The sequence below is a fragment of the Manacus vitellinus genome, unplaced genomic scaffold (genome assembly GCF_001715985.3).
Source record: "Manacus vitellinus isolate BGI_N305 unplaced genomic scaffold, ASM171598v3 scaffold_3_pilon, whole genome shotgun sequence".
Classification (NCBI taxonomy): domain Eukaryota; kingdom Metazoa; phylum Chordata; class Aves; order Passeriformes; family Pipridae; genus Manacus; species Manacus vitellinus.
Window position 1 is genome coordinate 28,380,782 of NW_021940535.1, and position 18,512 is coordinate 28,399,293.

At 38.1% G+C, this 18,512-nt stretch overlaps 1 protein-coding gene across 3 annotated transcripts in view; it reads left to right on the top strand.

The window, feature by feature from the left end:
* Positions 1–18,512, top strand: part of THSD7A (thrombospondin type 1 domain containing 7A) — a 268,216-nt gene that overhangs the window by 62,993 nt on the left and 186,711 nt on the right. Inside the window, exon 2 of one of the 3 annotated variants that reach the window (XM_018075615.3) lies at positions 6,299–6,821. In XM_018075615.3, coding sequence (XP_017931104.1) covers positions 6,662–6,821 — 160 coding nt within the window. In that variant the 5' untranslated portion in view covers positions 6,299–6,661. Of the gene's footprint in view, positions 1–6,185; positions 6,822–18,512 lie in introns of those variants that run through there. The other 2 variants (XM_018075617.3, XM_018075616.3) reach the window with 2 other exon arrangements.

The window sequence follows — 18,512 nt, forward strand, 5'->3', positions numbered from 1 at the left end:
GGTTTGTTTGTTTTGTCCGTTAATGAAGTCTGTGTTGGGCTTTCTGAAACTGAGGTAACTAAAGTTGGATTAAAAAAGCTCCATTGCCTGTGAAGTCTTAATCACATAGGTACACAAACTGTAGATCAATGCCAAATGCATTATAAGACTGAACAGTATATAGCACACCCACACAAATTCAGGTTTTCACTATTTCCTCCCAGTATTTTTTTTCTCCACTTAGGTTTCTTATTCTGATTTCGCCCTGTTTTCTTGGCTCTTTTTATCACTTGCTCTTTCCCAAGTTTTCTGTCCTACTAACTTAGAGGTTAGCTTTATGTCCTATGCTCACTTTTGTTCCCAATCTTATTTTTTTTTTCCCCCTTAGCACTCTGTAAGCAAGTGCATACTGGTATCACAATTATAGAAGAGGTTCTAGTTTGTGCAGATTTATTTTTGGAGGTTATGATAAGAAGAGCACACTGATCTACATGAACAGTAGAGGAAAAGTTCAAGTTTCTTTCCTGAAGCAGAGATTACCAAAAGTGAAAAATTCACTATTTTACTCATAAACATTTTTTTTAAAATTAACATAGAAAAAGTCACGGAGAAAATTTTGATCTTTGCAGCCAGTTCTGATCTTTGAATAGGTTCTGTTTCATGCAGTTGGCATTGAAGCCAATATAATCTGGGCAGAAATGACAAAATTTATTCACAGAGTTTAAAGCCAGATAGTAGAATTATCTAATTTAATCTGGCCTTCTGCAGCTCTTGGGCCACTGCATTTCACAAAGGCATTGATCTATTTAGCCCAGTAGCCTTTCCTCAGTTAAATCATCAAGTTAAAACTAACATTTTTCTTGAAAACAAAGATGGTAAATACACTCTTTCATCGCATATCTTGATCCAAAGCTAGGTGCCCTCCTTGATAAATTCATTGATTTCTTACTTGAATTCCTCTAGCTTGATCTCTCACCAAGCTGATCTAGACATACTTCCTGGCCATACTTTGTACCCTCCCTACAAATGCTTTCTTTCAAAGAATGTTCCGTGCCAAGGATGTTAATTTTGTTACCTACCAAAGGGATCTACAAAAAAAAAAATACAACAACCAGGTCAAAAAAAACCCACTTTTTTTTTTTGTAACTGAAAAACCCACACCATACCAATGAAAAAATGGCTAAGGCTAGGAAAAGATCTAGATTTAAATTAGATTAAAACCCAAACAAACACTGCTTTCCCCACCTCCCCCCCCACCAGTATAATCAAACAATTAAAAGAAAACCTTAAAAAAAGATAAATCAGTCCAAGAATTACTAACTTACCTTAACAAAAGTAAAGCATTCGTAAAGTCAGAACTAGACTTTTTCTTGTTGAAATTTTTTTGAAGTATCAGGAAATGAAGAGTTTAAGTGTACATTATTAACATACTCCAGTAATTTTATACATGCAATGCTTTACTTCTGCTCAGCTCACACATATAACTCTCAAAATTCCTAATTTGTTCTCCAATTCCATGATCTAAAAGAATGATACAAATTTAACAAACAGGTGTTGTGATATCTCTAATATTTGCAAAAACATTTGCTCTGGGAAAACCATAAAAAATTATACTATTTGTATGAAAGAGGCTGGGTTGGCTTTGGTTTTTTGTTTTAGATATTGCAAGTTTAAAAAGAGGATGTGTTACAATGAAAGGACAAAATCAGGGTCTCTTACCTGCTATTAAAGGATAAGAGAAATCCATTCTAGCATACTATGACATGGTTGAGTGTGACACCTAGAGGCCATATGTTTAGGATCCCTAAAAAATAACTTTTTTCAGCTGCAAGTTTTACACAGCACATTTAATTTTGAAATTGACTTAAACACTGGAGCTGCTGGATTTTGAAAAACAAAGATATTAATATTTTTTTTTCCAGATTTTTCATGTTTAGGATATTTTTTGTGGCTTCCCTGGCTTGGCTCTCTAGCACTGATATGAAGTAAAATAAGAGACTGTTACTTAGTCTGGTAAATAGTACTTAATGATCTGCAGCAAAGCCTAGAAGAGCACTGTACAGCCTATTCCATCCTGAAGTTCCCAATATCTAATAAAATTCTTGCAGTTCCCATCTCAAGGCAATTATTACAATATACCTGCAACTGTAGTAAAATATCTGCACGGATGTCAGGCTCTTACAAAATGCAGAGATAGAATTTCTAGCCCATGAGTTTATGCCAGGGAATGAAGAGAATAAAAGCTTTTTTTAGCTGTTACGTCAATTATTTAGATCATGGATGTTGCAAGGCAAACATGCATGTAGGGGAACACACTACACCTTCCTAACTTCTTTAAAAGTTAGGGGTGCAGCCATACCACTGCATCCCATGAAGGGGATATATCCAAGGGCATCCTAATATGGTGACTGAACCATATCATCATGTTACAAATTTAGAGTGCTTTTCAGAAATATGTGGTACTGTATTATCCAGTAGTCATTGGTTGTAATAAACTCATTATAACTGTAAAGTTAGATGTCTAGAAGATAGATGTCTTATTTGCCTCTGGCAGCATTTGTCATTTTTACATTTAAGAGAGAGGGGAAAGTCTTGGAGATAAAATGAACAGAGTTCAGATGGAGGGGATTTTGACTTTTCTACACAAGAAATAAAATATTTTTCATTCTTTAGAATTTGGGTGGGTTTTTTATGGTATCCTAGTACTCATGCAGAACAGATGGTTTTGTGGGGTACAACTGTAGAGTCCATAAAACATCTTCTATAGATCTAGAGAAATGGACTGAAACTTTTCTAAAGATTTCTAGCTCAACCAGAGTCTGAAATTGAAGGCGAATGGAAGTGATGCTGGATGCAGCTCTTCGGTTTGTATTGTTTACCCCAGAAACAAATGTGCCCTATATATTCTGTACTCTCTGCATGCTCTTTGACCTTACTATGTGTAGAAATACATCATCTGAATGTCAGATTAATATGAACCTGAAGTTTTTATTCATGGCATTTCATAAAGACAAGGGACTTCCCGGTAGCAGAGGAATGCCAGCAGGGTGATTCTATTTGAAATATATATCTTGTTATCATTTCTATTTCCAATAAAAAAAAGGTATGGCATGTTTGTTTTGTCATCCTCTAGCTGTTTAATGCTTGGAGATATGAACAAAGTAATTCCAATATTTCAGAGTTAACTCTGCCTCATTTTCACAAAGGTCTTTGAGGTTAGTTGTATTTTTTTCAAGAAAATGAAAAGGTGCTAAGTTATCAGTCATTTGTTGGAGCAGTTTACAGACTTCATGTAGCTACTGTGCCTCAAATAAAATAACAGAATCATTTAGTTTGGAAAAGAGCTTTAAGATCATTGTGTTCAGTCATTGACCTAACTCTGCCAAGTCCACCACTAAACAATGTCCCTAAGTGCCACATCTACATCTAAAGAAATAATTGTATCTGAATAAAAGTCTGCCAAGGCTCATATGTTGGTGCTCTAAGGGACAACACTGACAATATTAAGTTTGTGATATGGATACCAATGTCGATTGTAGTTTATTTCTGTGCTTTGTCTAGAGGTTTCTTCTCAAAAGCACTTAACCATTTCTTTGGGAATGTCTAAGCCATAAAAAACTGATTCATTATGATTGTTAAGTATATATTATAAGATGGGTTACCACTGGACTGGAAATATTGGTTGCACTGTTAACTGGAGGGAACTCCAGCAGCAAATGGGAAGAGGGTAGGAGCACATTGGATACACTGGGGTGGAAAACTCTAACAAAGCATTCCGGGTAAGGTGTGCTGACAGCAGCGGATGCTTACAGTCAGGATATATTCCCTCTTGTGTCCAAAGTCCAACCCCTGCAGTTAGGTTGGTGAGGTTGGTGTTGGTCTCTGTCTTCAGGCATCAGCCTACTCTTTGGCCTGTGGTATCACCAGCCTTTTCCTGTCCTGAGTAATAGCGTACGTACTACGTAAGTGATCTAGTGTTTGCAAAAACCAGAAAAACCGGCTCTTCAGAAATCCTTTTCTTTTTTATTCCAGACACACAGATACATTTGCATTATTAATATTCTTTCTGTTTTGTCTCTAACATATTTCTGAACAGTTCTAAATTCATCATAGCAGCTTACAACAAAAAAGATGAAATTGTTCTCTCATAGTTCATTGATTTTTTGACAAAAAAAATGGTAAAACCATAAAACGTAATGTGAAAATATTTTATTTTAATAATCTCTATTTTAGTGATTTTAAAGTATGCGGTCCTATAGTTGCATAAATATAAGAAAATATTTGAGTGTTTGTGTATGTGTGCTTACCCTCTCTCATGATACTGCTTTGTTCTGCTGTCAAAACCCACTTTGATTCATTGTGCCAACTACATGGATGATCTGTTCCCTGATGATGTTTCCAGATGATCTGAGTCACGTACAAAATATTCTCAGAGGCTTTCTTTATACATTCATAAAAATTCTAGGTAGAATCCATTGTATTTAATAACTCCAAAAAGGGTACCTTTTCTCCTGGTCACTGTATAAACTTGACTTTTCCTCTGATGCATAGCTCTGGCTAAAATATTTTTACTCTTAATTTTTCAAAGGAATGTGTAAGCTATGTTTTATTTTAACTATGCAAGTCAGTACAGCTATTGCCATAGATTTCCCAATGTTCTTAAAACTTCTTTAAGCCCTTAGTCTTAATCCTATTTTTCATAAATTGTGAATTTGGCATTGTTTTTATCAGGTTAAATATTCTCAAGTCCCTCTACATAGCATGTTAAATAATGTGCGTGTGATTAACCCCAAATTTATCTGTAAAATTGCTATAAATCAATAAACTGAGAGAGAATTTTGATTTAAAACCGTGTTTTGTCTAGTTTGACAAAGCACAGGCTGAAGGGGGATCCATGCTTTCTAAAGTGAATACAGCACGATGTAGGATAAGTGAATAAAATTTATTTTCTGAAGTGCTTTAGCTGAGGGTACAAGTTCTGCATCAGGATGCTATAAATTTGTTAAGATCATGGCTTTCTGTGTATCCCTTATCAACCTATAATCTCCTGATTGTTGCCTGTTTTTCAACAGCTGAGGAACAGTAATCCACACTTGCTTATCTCTCTTAATCACAGCCTCATGGTGCTAGAGCTCCCTGAGCCTTTAATTCCCTCTTAGAGGCGTAACAGAGTGGAAAGTAAACAAAGACGAATTTGCAACCTTCAACATTGCTAATTTGCTCTGATGTCAGAATATTTAAACAGGCAAGGACTTGGGAATTATTTGATCACGACTGATTTTAGTCTAATGCATGTGAAAAGGCTGAATCTGAGAAGGTTGTGCAAAATGACAGGCGTCCCAAGAGAGGTTGACTGAGGGTTTCTTCTTTAAACAACAATGGCTCCATCATTTTTCAGCTCTGGGTCCTGTGTTCATACTGTGTATTTTTGTTTGCATTTTTAATGTAACTTTTTGAATATGATATAGGTTTTCTTGAAAATTCTTCATTTGCTTCCTTGTTTATAGATGTCAGAATCCCAATCTTTAGGCTTGTTATTGCATCTGTTCACTGTGTAGTGGGCGGGAGAGATAAAGATCCCTATTTAAAAAGCTTTTTCTCTATCCACGTTTTTGTATCATCTTGACAGCCTAATGTATCCTGAATACTTTCATATGTAAAATGATTGATAACTTGATCTTCAAATTATTTTAAATTACACAGTTGACATTTATGCATGTATATATGTGTACATACTTACTGGATAGGAAAGGATGTTATCTTGCATTATATATTATATGCACGCTTCATCTACCACAGGGGTGATATGCTTACACATACATACACACTATCATATACATATATTCATCTGTCCCCATAAAAAATAGCTATATGTCATTACCTGAAACAGATTTGATAAATATGGAAGACAATGTAATGTGGGGTTTTTTGTTTGTTTGTTTGTTTTCCTACATTTTCTTCCATTTTCCTTTGTAAGGTCTTAATTGTCTGTTTTATGCATGTGTAATCACTTATTTTTTTTGTTGTTTACAGAACAGTTAATGCAGCATACACGTTGTTATCAGGATAAACGTCTGATGCTCTCTTAATTATTATATATTGTTCTGTTTATATCTGTTCTGGTCGAATGACTTGTGTTTCTGAAACATGTCTGATGATGATTTCTTCTTTTCTTCTTAGTGTGTATCATTTGGGATATTCCAGGGAGAGACGTGTCTGGGAAGCCAGCCTTTTGCAGTCACTCTCTGCGCTGAGATTACAGCACTGGGATATTTGTGTTTCTCCTCATCCCTGTTTCTCTGTCTCTCACTCTCTCCAGCTGGTGTAAATGACTGCTGCTGCCTCCCAGAGCAAGATAACCTGCTCAGTCAGCTGGAGCCCCCTGCGGACAGCTGTCTCGCTTTTAGCTGATGGAAAAGTGCTATAACCGCTGAATGGAAGAGCGTGGAGCAGCAACCACACGAGCAGGAGTAGCCGCCGCCGCAGCAAGAGCAAGCGAGGAGGACTCTATTGTTCCCTGGTGTTAAACAGTTTTTCCTTTTCAACTGCCATGCACAATAGCAGAAGAGAGGTTTCCAATCCCTTTCTCCCCATGAAGAAATTCTGAAGAGGGGAGTATTATTTGAAGAAGGCTTCGTGGTCGTGCTGCGGGTTTTGGAGGCAGCAGCAGGCTGCTGGAGGCATGGGGTTGAGTGAGGGGAGCGCTCCTTTCTGCCGTGGTCCAGGGGTTTTTGCCGTGCCAGCCCGGTGCGTGGGAGTTCTCATGCTTCTGCTGCTGGGAATCTGGGACGCTCGTGCACAAAGTGAATTTCAAACTTCATCAGTGTATTTGTGGAAGACCGGTAAGTAAGGATGCTGTGATAACCCAACAGCAGTGTATTTAGGTTTTGTTGTAAGTAATAACCTTTTTGTGTGCTTTGTTTATGTGGAGGGAGAAAGTTAATCTAAATTACTAATGCTTACTGGTAGGATTATGGGGGGAAAAAAATAGGTCATCTTACAGGATTCCACCATCCAAGCAAATATTGCAATTAAAAAACCACACATTAGTGACTCTGTGGCACTGTTTCTGGGATCTCTCATGTGTTTTCTTGTCTTCTGAGATTTTTCATTTTGTGTAGTAGCTCTGTCTTTTACATAAAGGTCAGAGTATTAGTGCCTGTCCACAATAGGAAGGAACATTTATTACAATTGGAGTCAGCATCATTACCAGTGCTCTAAAAATATTGACTTTTCACAAAGAAAGGTGTAATTCAGCATGTCTAATCTTTGTGCCCTGTGCTGACATGTAATATATTCAGTGTGGTAATTGATGGGGAGTTGGGTTTGTTAAATTTAGGTTTGTTGCACAGTATATAGGACACGTGAAAGCTAATGATGGATTAGGTGAAATAATCCAAGTGATGCCAGATCTCATAACCAAAGAGCCAAAGGCAAATAGGCTATGTGGATTCAGCACCACAGTAGATGGATAATTTCCTCTACTTTGATCCTAATGAGTTACGTGTCTGTTTTAAGGATTGCATAGTCATAACAGTGTTTCAGACTTAACTCTGCATTTAAAATCTGTGGGGAATTTTCCTGTGTCTATTAATATGTTACATTAATTCAGGACTTAAGCAGTGATGAATATGTGCATTTCAGTTGTCTTGACACAGTTGTTCCTATATAAGTAGAGTCAAACTCTCCTTTAGGAAATTTAAAAAATTCAAGCCAGGAAACATTTCTTTGTCAGTTGTCTTTCTTCCCTGTATGTTGCTGGAATAAAACAATCCAAAAAGTGGTAGTTTTGTTTAAAAACTGCTTTTCCATTAAAGGATAATATAATAGCAAGAGAGAGTGCAAATTAATCATTTGTCTGAAAAACAACTTTGAGAAGACAGTCTCTTTCCTGGATGGAGGGACTCAGCCTTCTGCCACAGAAGCAGATCAATTTACAATTACAGTGATATCCTGAATTTTTTAAGAGGCTCCATCTATCCAGCAGCTCAGGGAGGAGATTAAAAGGAAATTCATTTAAACAAGAAGACAAGCTTTCCAATAACACCAGAAAGAGAAATCTGAGAAAGGCAAAATGCTTTGCAACTTTCACTTCTGACTGAAAGATGGGTTGTACAATGACAGTGACCCTTTTTTTACTTTTGAACCATTGAAAAATTAAAAACATCATTTCCATTTCCATTACAGATTTGTAAATGTTCAGCACACGCTTAAAAAGAGATGAAATACATGCACAGTAATAATATAGCATTTTCATAAAGCATTTTACATTTACCCTGAGTTGCTAGGCATCAGTAGAATAAACTCTCCAGCATTTTATTACGTTTCCATTTAAGAATTTAAAGAATTGTATTTAAAAATGTTAAAAGGTTGAGGATAATAATATTTCTAGTTAACTACTACTTAAGAACATGTGCTGTCAATTTGCTGTGGACTTACTTTGCTGTCCACTTACTTTGCACATAGTACACATGCTCTGAAGTCTTCTCAGTTAAACCAGCAAGAAGGAAACTGGGCTGGCTTTTGTCTTCTACCCCTTTTCTCCCTTCCTGGCAAAGACTGCTCTTAAGAAACTTTTGTGTAGAACAGGTATGATCTAATTACTTTGCCTGGTGAAGAGCTAGTTCTTCCCTTCAGCTTTTCTTCTGTGAACTCTCTCCTCTGTTTTGCCTGCAATAAGAAATACTTCAGGCATAACATCAGCGATTTGATGATAACATGATGAATAACAAGTCATGAAAAACAAAAGTTGCTCTTTTCAAATGATGAATGGTAAGATGCTGTGAATAAGGCAGTGCATCTCCGTTTGGCTTAAATTAAATTTTTGCACTCTTTTTCTTAGCTGTTCATTGAATTTTTTGTTTTCCTCCTCCTCCTGTGGGAGGATCTAGAAAGTGAACTGGGAGAATTGCTGGTCAGTGATCTGAAGGGACACCTAGTATAGGATTTATAAAGTTCAGCTAAAGTATCAGAAGCAATAATAAAACTGAACAGTAGTGAACTCATGCAATTCAGATGGTATTTTGCTTCTCCTGTGAGGGAGGCAGGGTAGGGGAATGTGTAGCTGAGACTTTGTCTAGGAAGTCAGCTTCATTATATGCCTTTTGGGACCAGTTATGTCCATTTTTTTGAGAACCATGCTTTTTTTATTGAATTTAGTCTGTCTTCAGCTTTTGTAAGTGCTCTTTATGACTTGCAGCCATCTGATTTTTTATTTCTAAAGATTTTTGAAATAATGCCTTGCTGTATGCTATTCCATGTCTTCTATACTGGTTTACTGCACTGTGTTTTCTTAAGGATGCCCTTGACAATGATCTGCAATGGTTGTAAGGTTTGAATTGAGGCATTCTTTCTCCTATAGAATAATAGTGTGTGTGTGGGGGGGTTGTTGTTTGTCTGGTTTTTGTTTTTTGATTGTTTGGTTTGGTTTGGCTTTTTTTTGTCTTGAGGGGTTGGTGTTTTGTTTATGCAGTTTGGGGGGATTTTTTGTTGTGTTGGGTGGAGGGGAGGAGTGTTCTTCTGATTCAAATTTGAAGTGTTTGCTTCCAGCCTATGAACATCTCTCAGGGGTCATGACTTCCTGCTTACTACCATCCTCCTGTGTACTACCATAAAAATCTGAGGTTTTTGCAATACTCAGTTTAACCTTTTGGGTTCTCAATTATCTTTGATTCAGCATGGACAATGTTGTGAACAATCTGCTTTGAGCAGGGAGATTGAACTAAAACTTATCTCCAGAAGTCCCTTCTAATGACCACCATCCTGTGATATGGATGCCATCACTATGTCATTTTTACTTCTCCAACTGAAACTGCTTTGAAGTTTTGGCTTTTGTAACTTTTTTTGATCTCCTGAGAGAACGGGTATTTGCTGTTTTGGTGTGTTTAATGGACCTTCAGAGTTTTGAATGGCATTTAGATGAACATAGTTGATCATAGTTACTAGTGTTTAAACTAGGTTCTCACCAAACATTATTATTCCATACCATGCAGACCTGGTGTATGCAATTTATTCAGTTACAAATACACAGCTGGTTCATTTTGTGTGGTCACTGGGAAAGTCATCTTTTTTTGACATAAACTAAAGCAAAGTTATGAAACAGCTAGATTCCCAGAGTTGAGTCATGATGCATGTCTGCTTGATGATATGTGCTAGAGAACAGCAGCTTTTAGCAACTCATGGAAGAGAAGCTGTGGTACTGAGGGCTGGTGATTCCATTGATGTGAGGTAGACACTGCCAAGTGTTGAACTTTTCAAGTCCAAAAAGATTTTTAATTACCTGTTTTGTTCATCAGTAATTGCCTTCTCTGATTCTATTGATTTTATTTGCAATGAATAGTTGCTTGATTCAGGTTCTACACTGCTACATTGACTTTCTGTGAGTTCCTGAGATGTTTTAAATTTTGTTCCTATTCTATCTTAACCATTACGATTTTCTTTTGAATTTTACTGAATATTATTGAATTATTTCTATGTATACACAAAAAAAAAAGGCTATATCTATGTGCCACAACTCAGAAAAATCTGCATGTGTTAACTTTTGTTAAATTTTATTGTCCAGTTTGTTTTATTTTTAGAGTGATGTTGGGTTTTTTGATCATGGTTCAGTTTATACAACACCAAGCCTGCTGGAAGAAAATGGGGTCCACCTGTCTCAAAGTTGGAAAAAGAATCTTAGCTCAGGAGTTGGCAGGACTTGTTGAGAGAGCTTTAAATTAGATTTGAAGGGGGATGGGAACAGGGCCAGGCTCGACAGAGATAAGGTGTGGGAAGGGGAGAACTATAGTGACCACTCTAGTAGCAAAAGGAAGCTTAAAGAGGGAATACCTCAAGCAAGCACAAGCAGCCAAAGACATAATTACAAGACAGAACTATGGGTCGTCCCTTTGCACCCATACTGGGATATTGACACAATCAAATACTTCTATAAAGTGCCTGTACACCAAAGCACAGATTATGGAGGAACTAGAGGTCTGTGTGCAGTCACAGGGTTTTGATCTCAGTGCAGTTACAGTGGTGTAGTGGGATAGGTCACATGACTGGAATGCTGTCCTGAAGGACTGCACACTGTTTAGGAGAAACAGACCAGGAAGGCACGGAGGTGGAGTTGCCCTTTATGTGAGGCAACATTTGGCATGTATCGAGCTCTGTCTTGGGATGGATGACAAGCAAGTCAAGAGCTTATGGTTTAGGATAAAGGGACTGACTAGTAAGGGTGACACTGTTGTGGATATTTCCTACAGGCCAGCTGATCAGGAGGAAGAAGTTGATAAGGCCTTATACAGGCAGCTAGAAGCAGCCTCAAAGTCACGGGCATTGGTTCTTGTGGAGGAGTTTAACTACCCTGACATGTGCTGGAGAAGCAACACAGCAAAGCACAAATAGTCCAGGAGGTTCCTGGAAAGCATTGATAACAACCTCCTGTCACAGGTAGTGAAGGATTCCACAAAGAATGATGTGCTGCTTGACCTACTAACGAACTATCATAGCCTCGTTGGCTATCTGAAGGTTTGGCTGTAGTGACCATGAGCTGGTGGAGTTCAGTAGGAAGTGAGAAGGAAACAGGGCAGCAGGTAAGATTGCGATCTGACTTCAGCTTCTTCAGGGATCTTCTTAGAAGAATCCTAGGGGAACAGGCCCTGCAGGCAGAGGTCCAAGAGAGTTGGTTGATATTCAAGGATCACTTCCTCCAGACTCAAGATTGATGCCACCCAATGAGCAGGGTATTGGGCACAGGGGGCAAGAGACCTGCATGGATGAATAAAGAACTCCTGTCGTTTTGCAAGCATAAGCAGGAAACACAGAAGAGGTGGATGCAGGGTCAAGCTACTTTGAATGAATATAGAGAGATTTTCAGAGTAAGTAAAAATGAGACAAGGAAGGCCAAGACCCATCTGGAATTAAATCTGGTCAAGGATGTGAAGGACAACAAGAAGGTTTTTTCCAATACATCAAAATAACAAAAAGAAAACAAAGGATAATATAGGCCTGTTACTAAACAGAGGGGGGACCCTGGTAAAAGAGCATACAAAGAAGGCATATTTACTGAATGCCTTCCTTACATTGGTCTTCACTGAGGATACCAGCCCTCAGGAATCTCTGACCCAAGAGACTAGGGTAAAGGAATGTTGGAAGGAAGAATTTCCCTTGGTCAAGAAGGATTGGGTTAGAGAACACCTAGTCAAACTTGACATCCACAGGTCCGTGGGCCCTGACAGGTTACATCCATGAGTGTTTAGAAAGCTGGCAGATACCAGAGCTGGACTGCTCATGATCATCTTTGAATGGTTATGGTGATCAAGAGAAGTGCCTCAAGACTGGTGAAAGCAAATGTCACCCCAGTCTTCAAAAAGGGCAAGAAGGAGGACCCAGGGAACTACCTGCCAGTCGGCCTCACCTCAATCCCTGGGAATGTGATGGAACATGTCATTCTGTAGGCGTGTCTATCCACATGGATGACAAGAAAATGATAAGGAGAGTCAGCATGGCTTCACTAAAAGTAAATCATGTTTGACCAACCTGATTGCCTTCTACAATGAAACAACTACCTGGATGGACAAAGGCACAGCAGTGGATATTGTCTACCTCAACTTCAGCAAAGCTTTCAACATTGTCTATTACAGCATCCTCATAGGCAAACTCTGGAAGTGTGGACTGGATGAGTGGACAGTAAGGTGGATTAAGCACTGGCTGAAAGGCAGATTGCAGTGACACAGGGTATAATTGGAGGCCTGTCATTTGTGGTGTCCCCCAATACTTGGGCCCAGTATTGTTGAACTTGTTCATCAATGACTTGGATGAAGGGGTGGATGCCTCTTCAGCAAGTTCTCTGACAACACAACGCTGTGCAGCCCTTCGGAAGGACCTTGACAGGTTGGAGATTTGGGCAGAGAAGAACTGTCTAAAATTCAACAAAGGCAAATGCAGGGTCTTGCACCTGGGGAGGGATAACCCCGGGCACCAGGACAGGCTGGGGACCGACCTGCTGGAAAGTAGCTCTATGGAGAAGGACTTGGGGGTCCTAGTGGAAAACAAGATGCCCATGACACAACAGTGTGCCCTTGTGGCCAAGAAGACCAATGATATTCTGGAGTGCATTAGGAAGAGTGTTGCCAGCAGGTTGAGGGAGGTGATCCTGCCCCTCCACTCAGCCCTAGTGAGGCTGCAACTGGAATACTGTGTCCAGTTCTGGGCTTGTCAGTACAAGAGAGACATAGAGCTCCTGGAGGGGCTGCAGCAGAGGGCAACAAAGGTGATTAAGGGACTGGAGCATCTCTTAGGAGGAAAGGCTGAGGGAGTTGGGCGGGTTCAGTCTTGAGAAGAGATGACTGAGAGGAGACCTCATCAATGTCTATAAATATCTGAAGGAAAGTTGTCAAGAGGATGGAGCCAGGTTCTTCTCAGTGTTGCCAAGTGATAAGAGGCAACAGGCAGAAACTGATGCACAGGAAGTTCTACCTCAATATGAGGAAGAACTTCTTCACTGTGTGAGAAACCACATACTGGAACGGATGGCCCAGAGAGGTTATGGAGTCTCCCTTGCTGGGAATATTCAAGAACAGTCTGTACACAATACTGTTCAATGTGCTCTAGGATGACACTGCTGAATCAGGGAAGTTAGACAAGGTGACCCATTGTGATATCCTTCAATCTGACCCCTTCTGTGATTTTGTGATTTTTATACTCAAAGACAGTTTATAGTCTTGTTTATACTGCCCACTGTGGGCTAAGATGCTGATGTATCTGTAAGTTTTGCAGAAAACAATGTGATGACTGCTGATTCCTAAATAAAGACTGCTATACAGTTTTCACTCTTTCAAAACAAGATGCATGTTTTTCTTGGTCTGTCATTTCATCATGCAGGACATATATATACACCATTTCTATACACAACTGACTAAGCATAAACATTTCTTGCCACATGAGAACTCTCCTTTATTTTTTTCTACCCTGGATTTCATTTGTTTTTCTTAAATAACCGACATGGTCACCTGTAATGTGCTGTCAGTGTTGGGTGTAATGCCTTCTTGCAGTTACTAACATAATTACTGAAGAGCTGCACAAAATCAGCAAGATCACACTAAAATTTCATCTTCTGACACCTTGAAGTAGCGCACATTACTCTTTTGAGATGGAAGATGCAGCACTGGATTGATATCTCTGGATCGAAAAAAGTCATGAGAAAAAATCCAGGGGGTAATACTTTTGCCAGCAGTATCTGATTTAAAGACTACTAATAAGATCCCAGATAGTATAGCTTGGTGCAGCTCTGCAGAATTATTTGAGCTATGTGCAATTGTGTAATACCAAGGCTTGGTCTTATGTATAACAATTTCAGTAGAATGTTTCCCCCTTCTTTTTAACAAAGGCAGAACTTGAAATAGGCTTTCCATGGGTAAGTGTCCTTTTAAAATTAAAATGGAAAAAAACACCTCACTGTTTCCTGAAGAAACCAATTAAGTTTCTATGTTTTCATGCTTATGTTAAGTCTCAGTATGTGAGAATTGGTCCTTAGATGATAACTTGTTCAACCTTTGATGCAGTTGAGAATCAGAGGAAAGGCGGTGATATGGATGTAGGCAACATAAGAAGATCACAGGTACCCTTGGGGTAGTGGAGGCCTTGAGTGAAATCAGTGTGCCAAGTGGTTTCCAGTGGGACCAGAGGGGTGTTGCAAGCTCTGCAATCCAAGAGTTCTCCTTAATCAGTTTCTGAGCATTTTTAGGCAATAGCATGTGATTTTTCCTAGTTCCACTGCCTTGTGAAGAGGACTGCACAAGGGCCTTCTACTTCACCTCAGTAGCCTATAAACAAAGGTTTTGCTGTTGCTGTCGGATCTTGTAACCAAATCGTGTTTCTTCACTGCTTGATATGAACTTGGGTCTCAACACTCCCCTGATTTTTAACCTCTTAGTTTCCCACTTACCCACAGAGAAAAGCAAACACAACATTTACACCATTATATCCTTGTCAGGTTTTACATTCTGAGACCCAAATCTATTTTAAAAATAGTTTGGTACCACAAGTGGAGTTAGAGGGAGAGAAGGGTTTTCAACACTTCTGAAATTCCTCTTCTAACACCTTTGGTGGCTAAAAAATATAAAATCACTGAATTTTATTTTATTTTCCCCTTTGTATGACTCTAGGACCATCCTTATTTTCACCACACTGACTGTTCCTATTTCATATTAATGCCTGAGGAGGAAAAAAGTCCCTCGTAGGACTGGCAGTCCAGCAGGCATTTCAAGGTGTATCTAAGTACACAGTAACAGGAATTATCAGAAGGGAAGAGGGAGAAAGAAAAAATTACCTAATCAGACCTCTGATTAAAGTGCTTACCTTTCAAGGGCTCTGTCAGCTGGTTTGTTGAAACTGTTCCGTGGCACAGCTGAAAATTCCTCATTTTTTTCAATATTTTATTGTTACTTTTTTTCAAAACCAGAGTAAGGACTTTTTGCAGTACTCACAACTTGAGACCAGAGACAGATAAGCCTGTGTCAGTAATGAGGAAACTCCTGATTTTGAAGAGATTGTGAAGAAATTATCTGAAGAGGAGGATTAGATGTGAAGGCCTAAGGAAAATGCTAAATGAGAAAAAGATGTTTTATCTTGAGGCCTAACTGTCAAGAAGGGAATTCACATATGATGATGAAAGAGGGCAATGAGGACCTCTTCAAGGGAAAATAAAACCCTAGGTATGGCATGGTATCTATGCATCCTTGAGGAGAGAGATAGGTCAAGATTTTCAAACTGTCAATGTAAAAGGTGTTTTTGAGGATTCATCTCTTTACTTCTCTGGTTGTTGGTTACAGAACGAGATAAAAAGAATATTAGTAGAAACTGCATTTTGTCCCCTTTTCAAAAAATCGAAAAAATTATTCAAGCAAAGTGCGCTAAACAGACATTACTATTAAATATAAATAATCCTCCAGGATGGAATGTGATTAAGTGTTGGTTACATATGCCCTGCATAAATTCATATTAATTACAATTTATCACTTTTATTGCATTCAGTAACATGCATCTAAGCAACCACACTGTTTGCTGTCTGTCTCCCAGTTAAATCTGACTTTTATGTAGTCAAATGGGTCTTATCTATCTATGACTTGAATAAGGAAATATTCATTTTCATTAGGCATGTTCATCACTGTTGCTCTTTGCCCTCATTTAAAAAAATATCCTTTCAGATTTTTTATTCAACAGAAATTTTGCAAAGCATGTGTTAAGTCTTTGATAAGTTCAAAAGCTTTGTAGTGCAGCCTGGCAAAAAATTTGGCAGAGATGCAGAAAATGGCTGCTTTAAGGTAATTATTTATAAATGTTGTTTAGTAATCTGTCCCTATTTAACAAAATCAAAGTAAATATTTAGATGTTTGGAGAAAAATGTTGTGCTGCTGAAATTCTTTTTCTTATGTAGGTACTTTGCCATATTTGAAATAGGAAAATAGAAAAAAGTGTGGCTGATATTATAACCCTTTAGTTAAGATAAACAAGTATTATACGCTGGAATAATGGTTGATTTCACTTGTAGGATAGCATTTTGAAGCTGTCAGAGAAGTGGAAAATGGTAGTTGATCATGTTGTACTGGTAGCAGAGAATGTCTGGATTGTTTTCAGCAAGTGCCCTGGAGTGCTTATGCTAACTGGATCAGCCGAATCCCCCACCTCATAGGAATGCTGGAACAAGAGAATACCTCAAAAGTTAGGGGTTGATTTGTTCTGCAGGCTGGCTACTCCAGTGTTGGATTAATTCAATTTTTTTGATACCTCGTAGACCAGGGTTTAACTTTACAGTTCCCTGTTCCACTGGATGTTGATGTGGTCTTTTATCCTGCTCGTTGACTCAGTTGTTCAGATAATAGAAGTATGTCTCTTTTAACACAGTAACTCCAGATTTAATAGAAAGCCCAATTCCCATAATTTAAGTATAGTATTATCAAAGACAAATAGTAATCTATATTTTGAGGTAAAATTTGCCATGTATAAATTAAATTGTTCGTTAAACTTTGTATTGTGAGAAAGTAATTTCTGCGGTAAAGGACAATGCACATATTTATCCTGTTTATTGAAGGTTATGTCCTCCATTCACAACTTCATTATATGTGTCTTTTTATTTTTCTTGTATTCTTCTGTGGTCTGTCCACAAACAAGTCTTCTCCTTGTAACAGGGCTGAGAGATCCTTTTTCTGGATGTATGTCCAGTCAAAATATGTTTCTTTTTCTTAGATTAGTGAAGCTGAAAAAAAGTGGCGGGCTCCTTAGGTGGGTAGAGATATGTTTAAATTCTCAGTAACAGAAGTTGAAAATCCAGTGGCTTTGTGTAGCACCTCAGAGAAGGCAATGGTCTGACAGAGCCTCCAATGGGAGGCAGCAGTAGCATTGGCTTGGATTTTATTTATGGATTCTTCTTTCTTTTTGTGTCTGTTTCTGTCTAGTGAGACAGAAAAAAAATATATGGAGTTACTAAAATAATGGAAGAATTAGAAGAGAGAAACATACAGAAACCCGAAGAAACCATATTACTGGTTAAAAGTTTTCCTAAATAATCACAATTAAAATAACTGGTTTGTATGGATATTAAAACTTAATCAAACAAAAATTCATGTAATCAGTTTTGCTACCACTAGCACAAATTATTCTGCCCTACAAATCCTGTTGTTTACCACTTTCATATGAATGGTTTTCAGTGTTAAACTTACCAGTGTCTGGAATTTCATACAAACTCCAGCAGATGTTTACTGTAGCAATCAACACGTTCTCAGCGTTGATTAGCACTGTGATTTTTGGTGCGGGTGACATTGCTCGAAATTGTCAGTAGACCACAGTAGCTGTTTTCTTTTTTTTTTAATTTGCTTTCTGTATTTTTTGAGCATTGCTGAGATTGTTTTGGTGGTTTTATGACTGTGGAATAGAGAAGGAATTCTGGTGTATTTACCTGAATTTAGGGGAGGAGTGCCATTAGATGCAGCCCTTATTGACTGACTCGAGTGGAGGTTTCTTGTGTGATCCCTTGTGAATAGTGTTGCTAGAAAGCAAGCTTTCAAGTGTCCAAATACCTCTAAGAGTTTTCCATAGGTATTTTGAGAGGGAAAGAGATGATATGACTGTTTTGTGTAGTCTGCTTGTATTACATAAAGTGAATTTTAGGGTATTTATTGGAAATGGTTTCTGATGTAATGAGACATACCTAAACATTTTAAAGATTGATGACATCAGCTAACCCAGTGAGAAATTTCTTAATGAGAGATGTTATTACATTCTACCTCCTGTATTATGCAAAATGAAATGTTTATATCAGTGAACAACAATATAACTCTGCTTATGTGTGCTGGGGAATAGCTGTTTTACCACCAAGCCATTAGAGAAATAAAGAGTAGAACAGAGAGAGATTGTTTTATAATGGCTTGTGTTTGTACAGTGCCTAGCACAATTGAATTCTCTTCATTTGCTGGTGTTCCTATGTACCACAGCTTAATACAAAACAACATAATTAAGACTTGTTAAAGATGCTTTTAAAAAGATATGAAGATAAA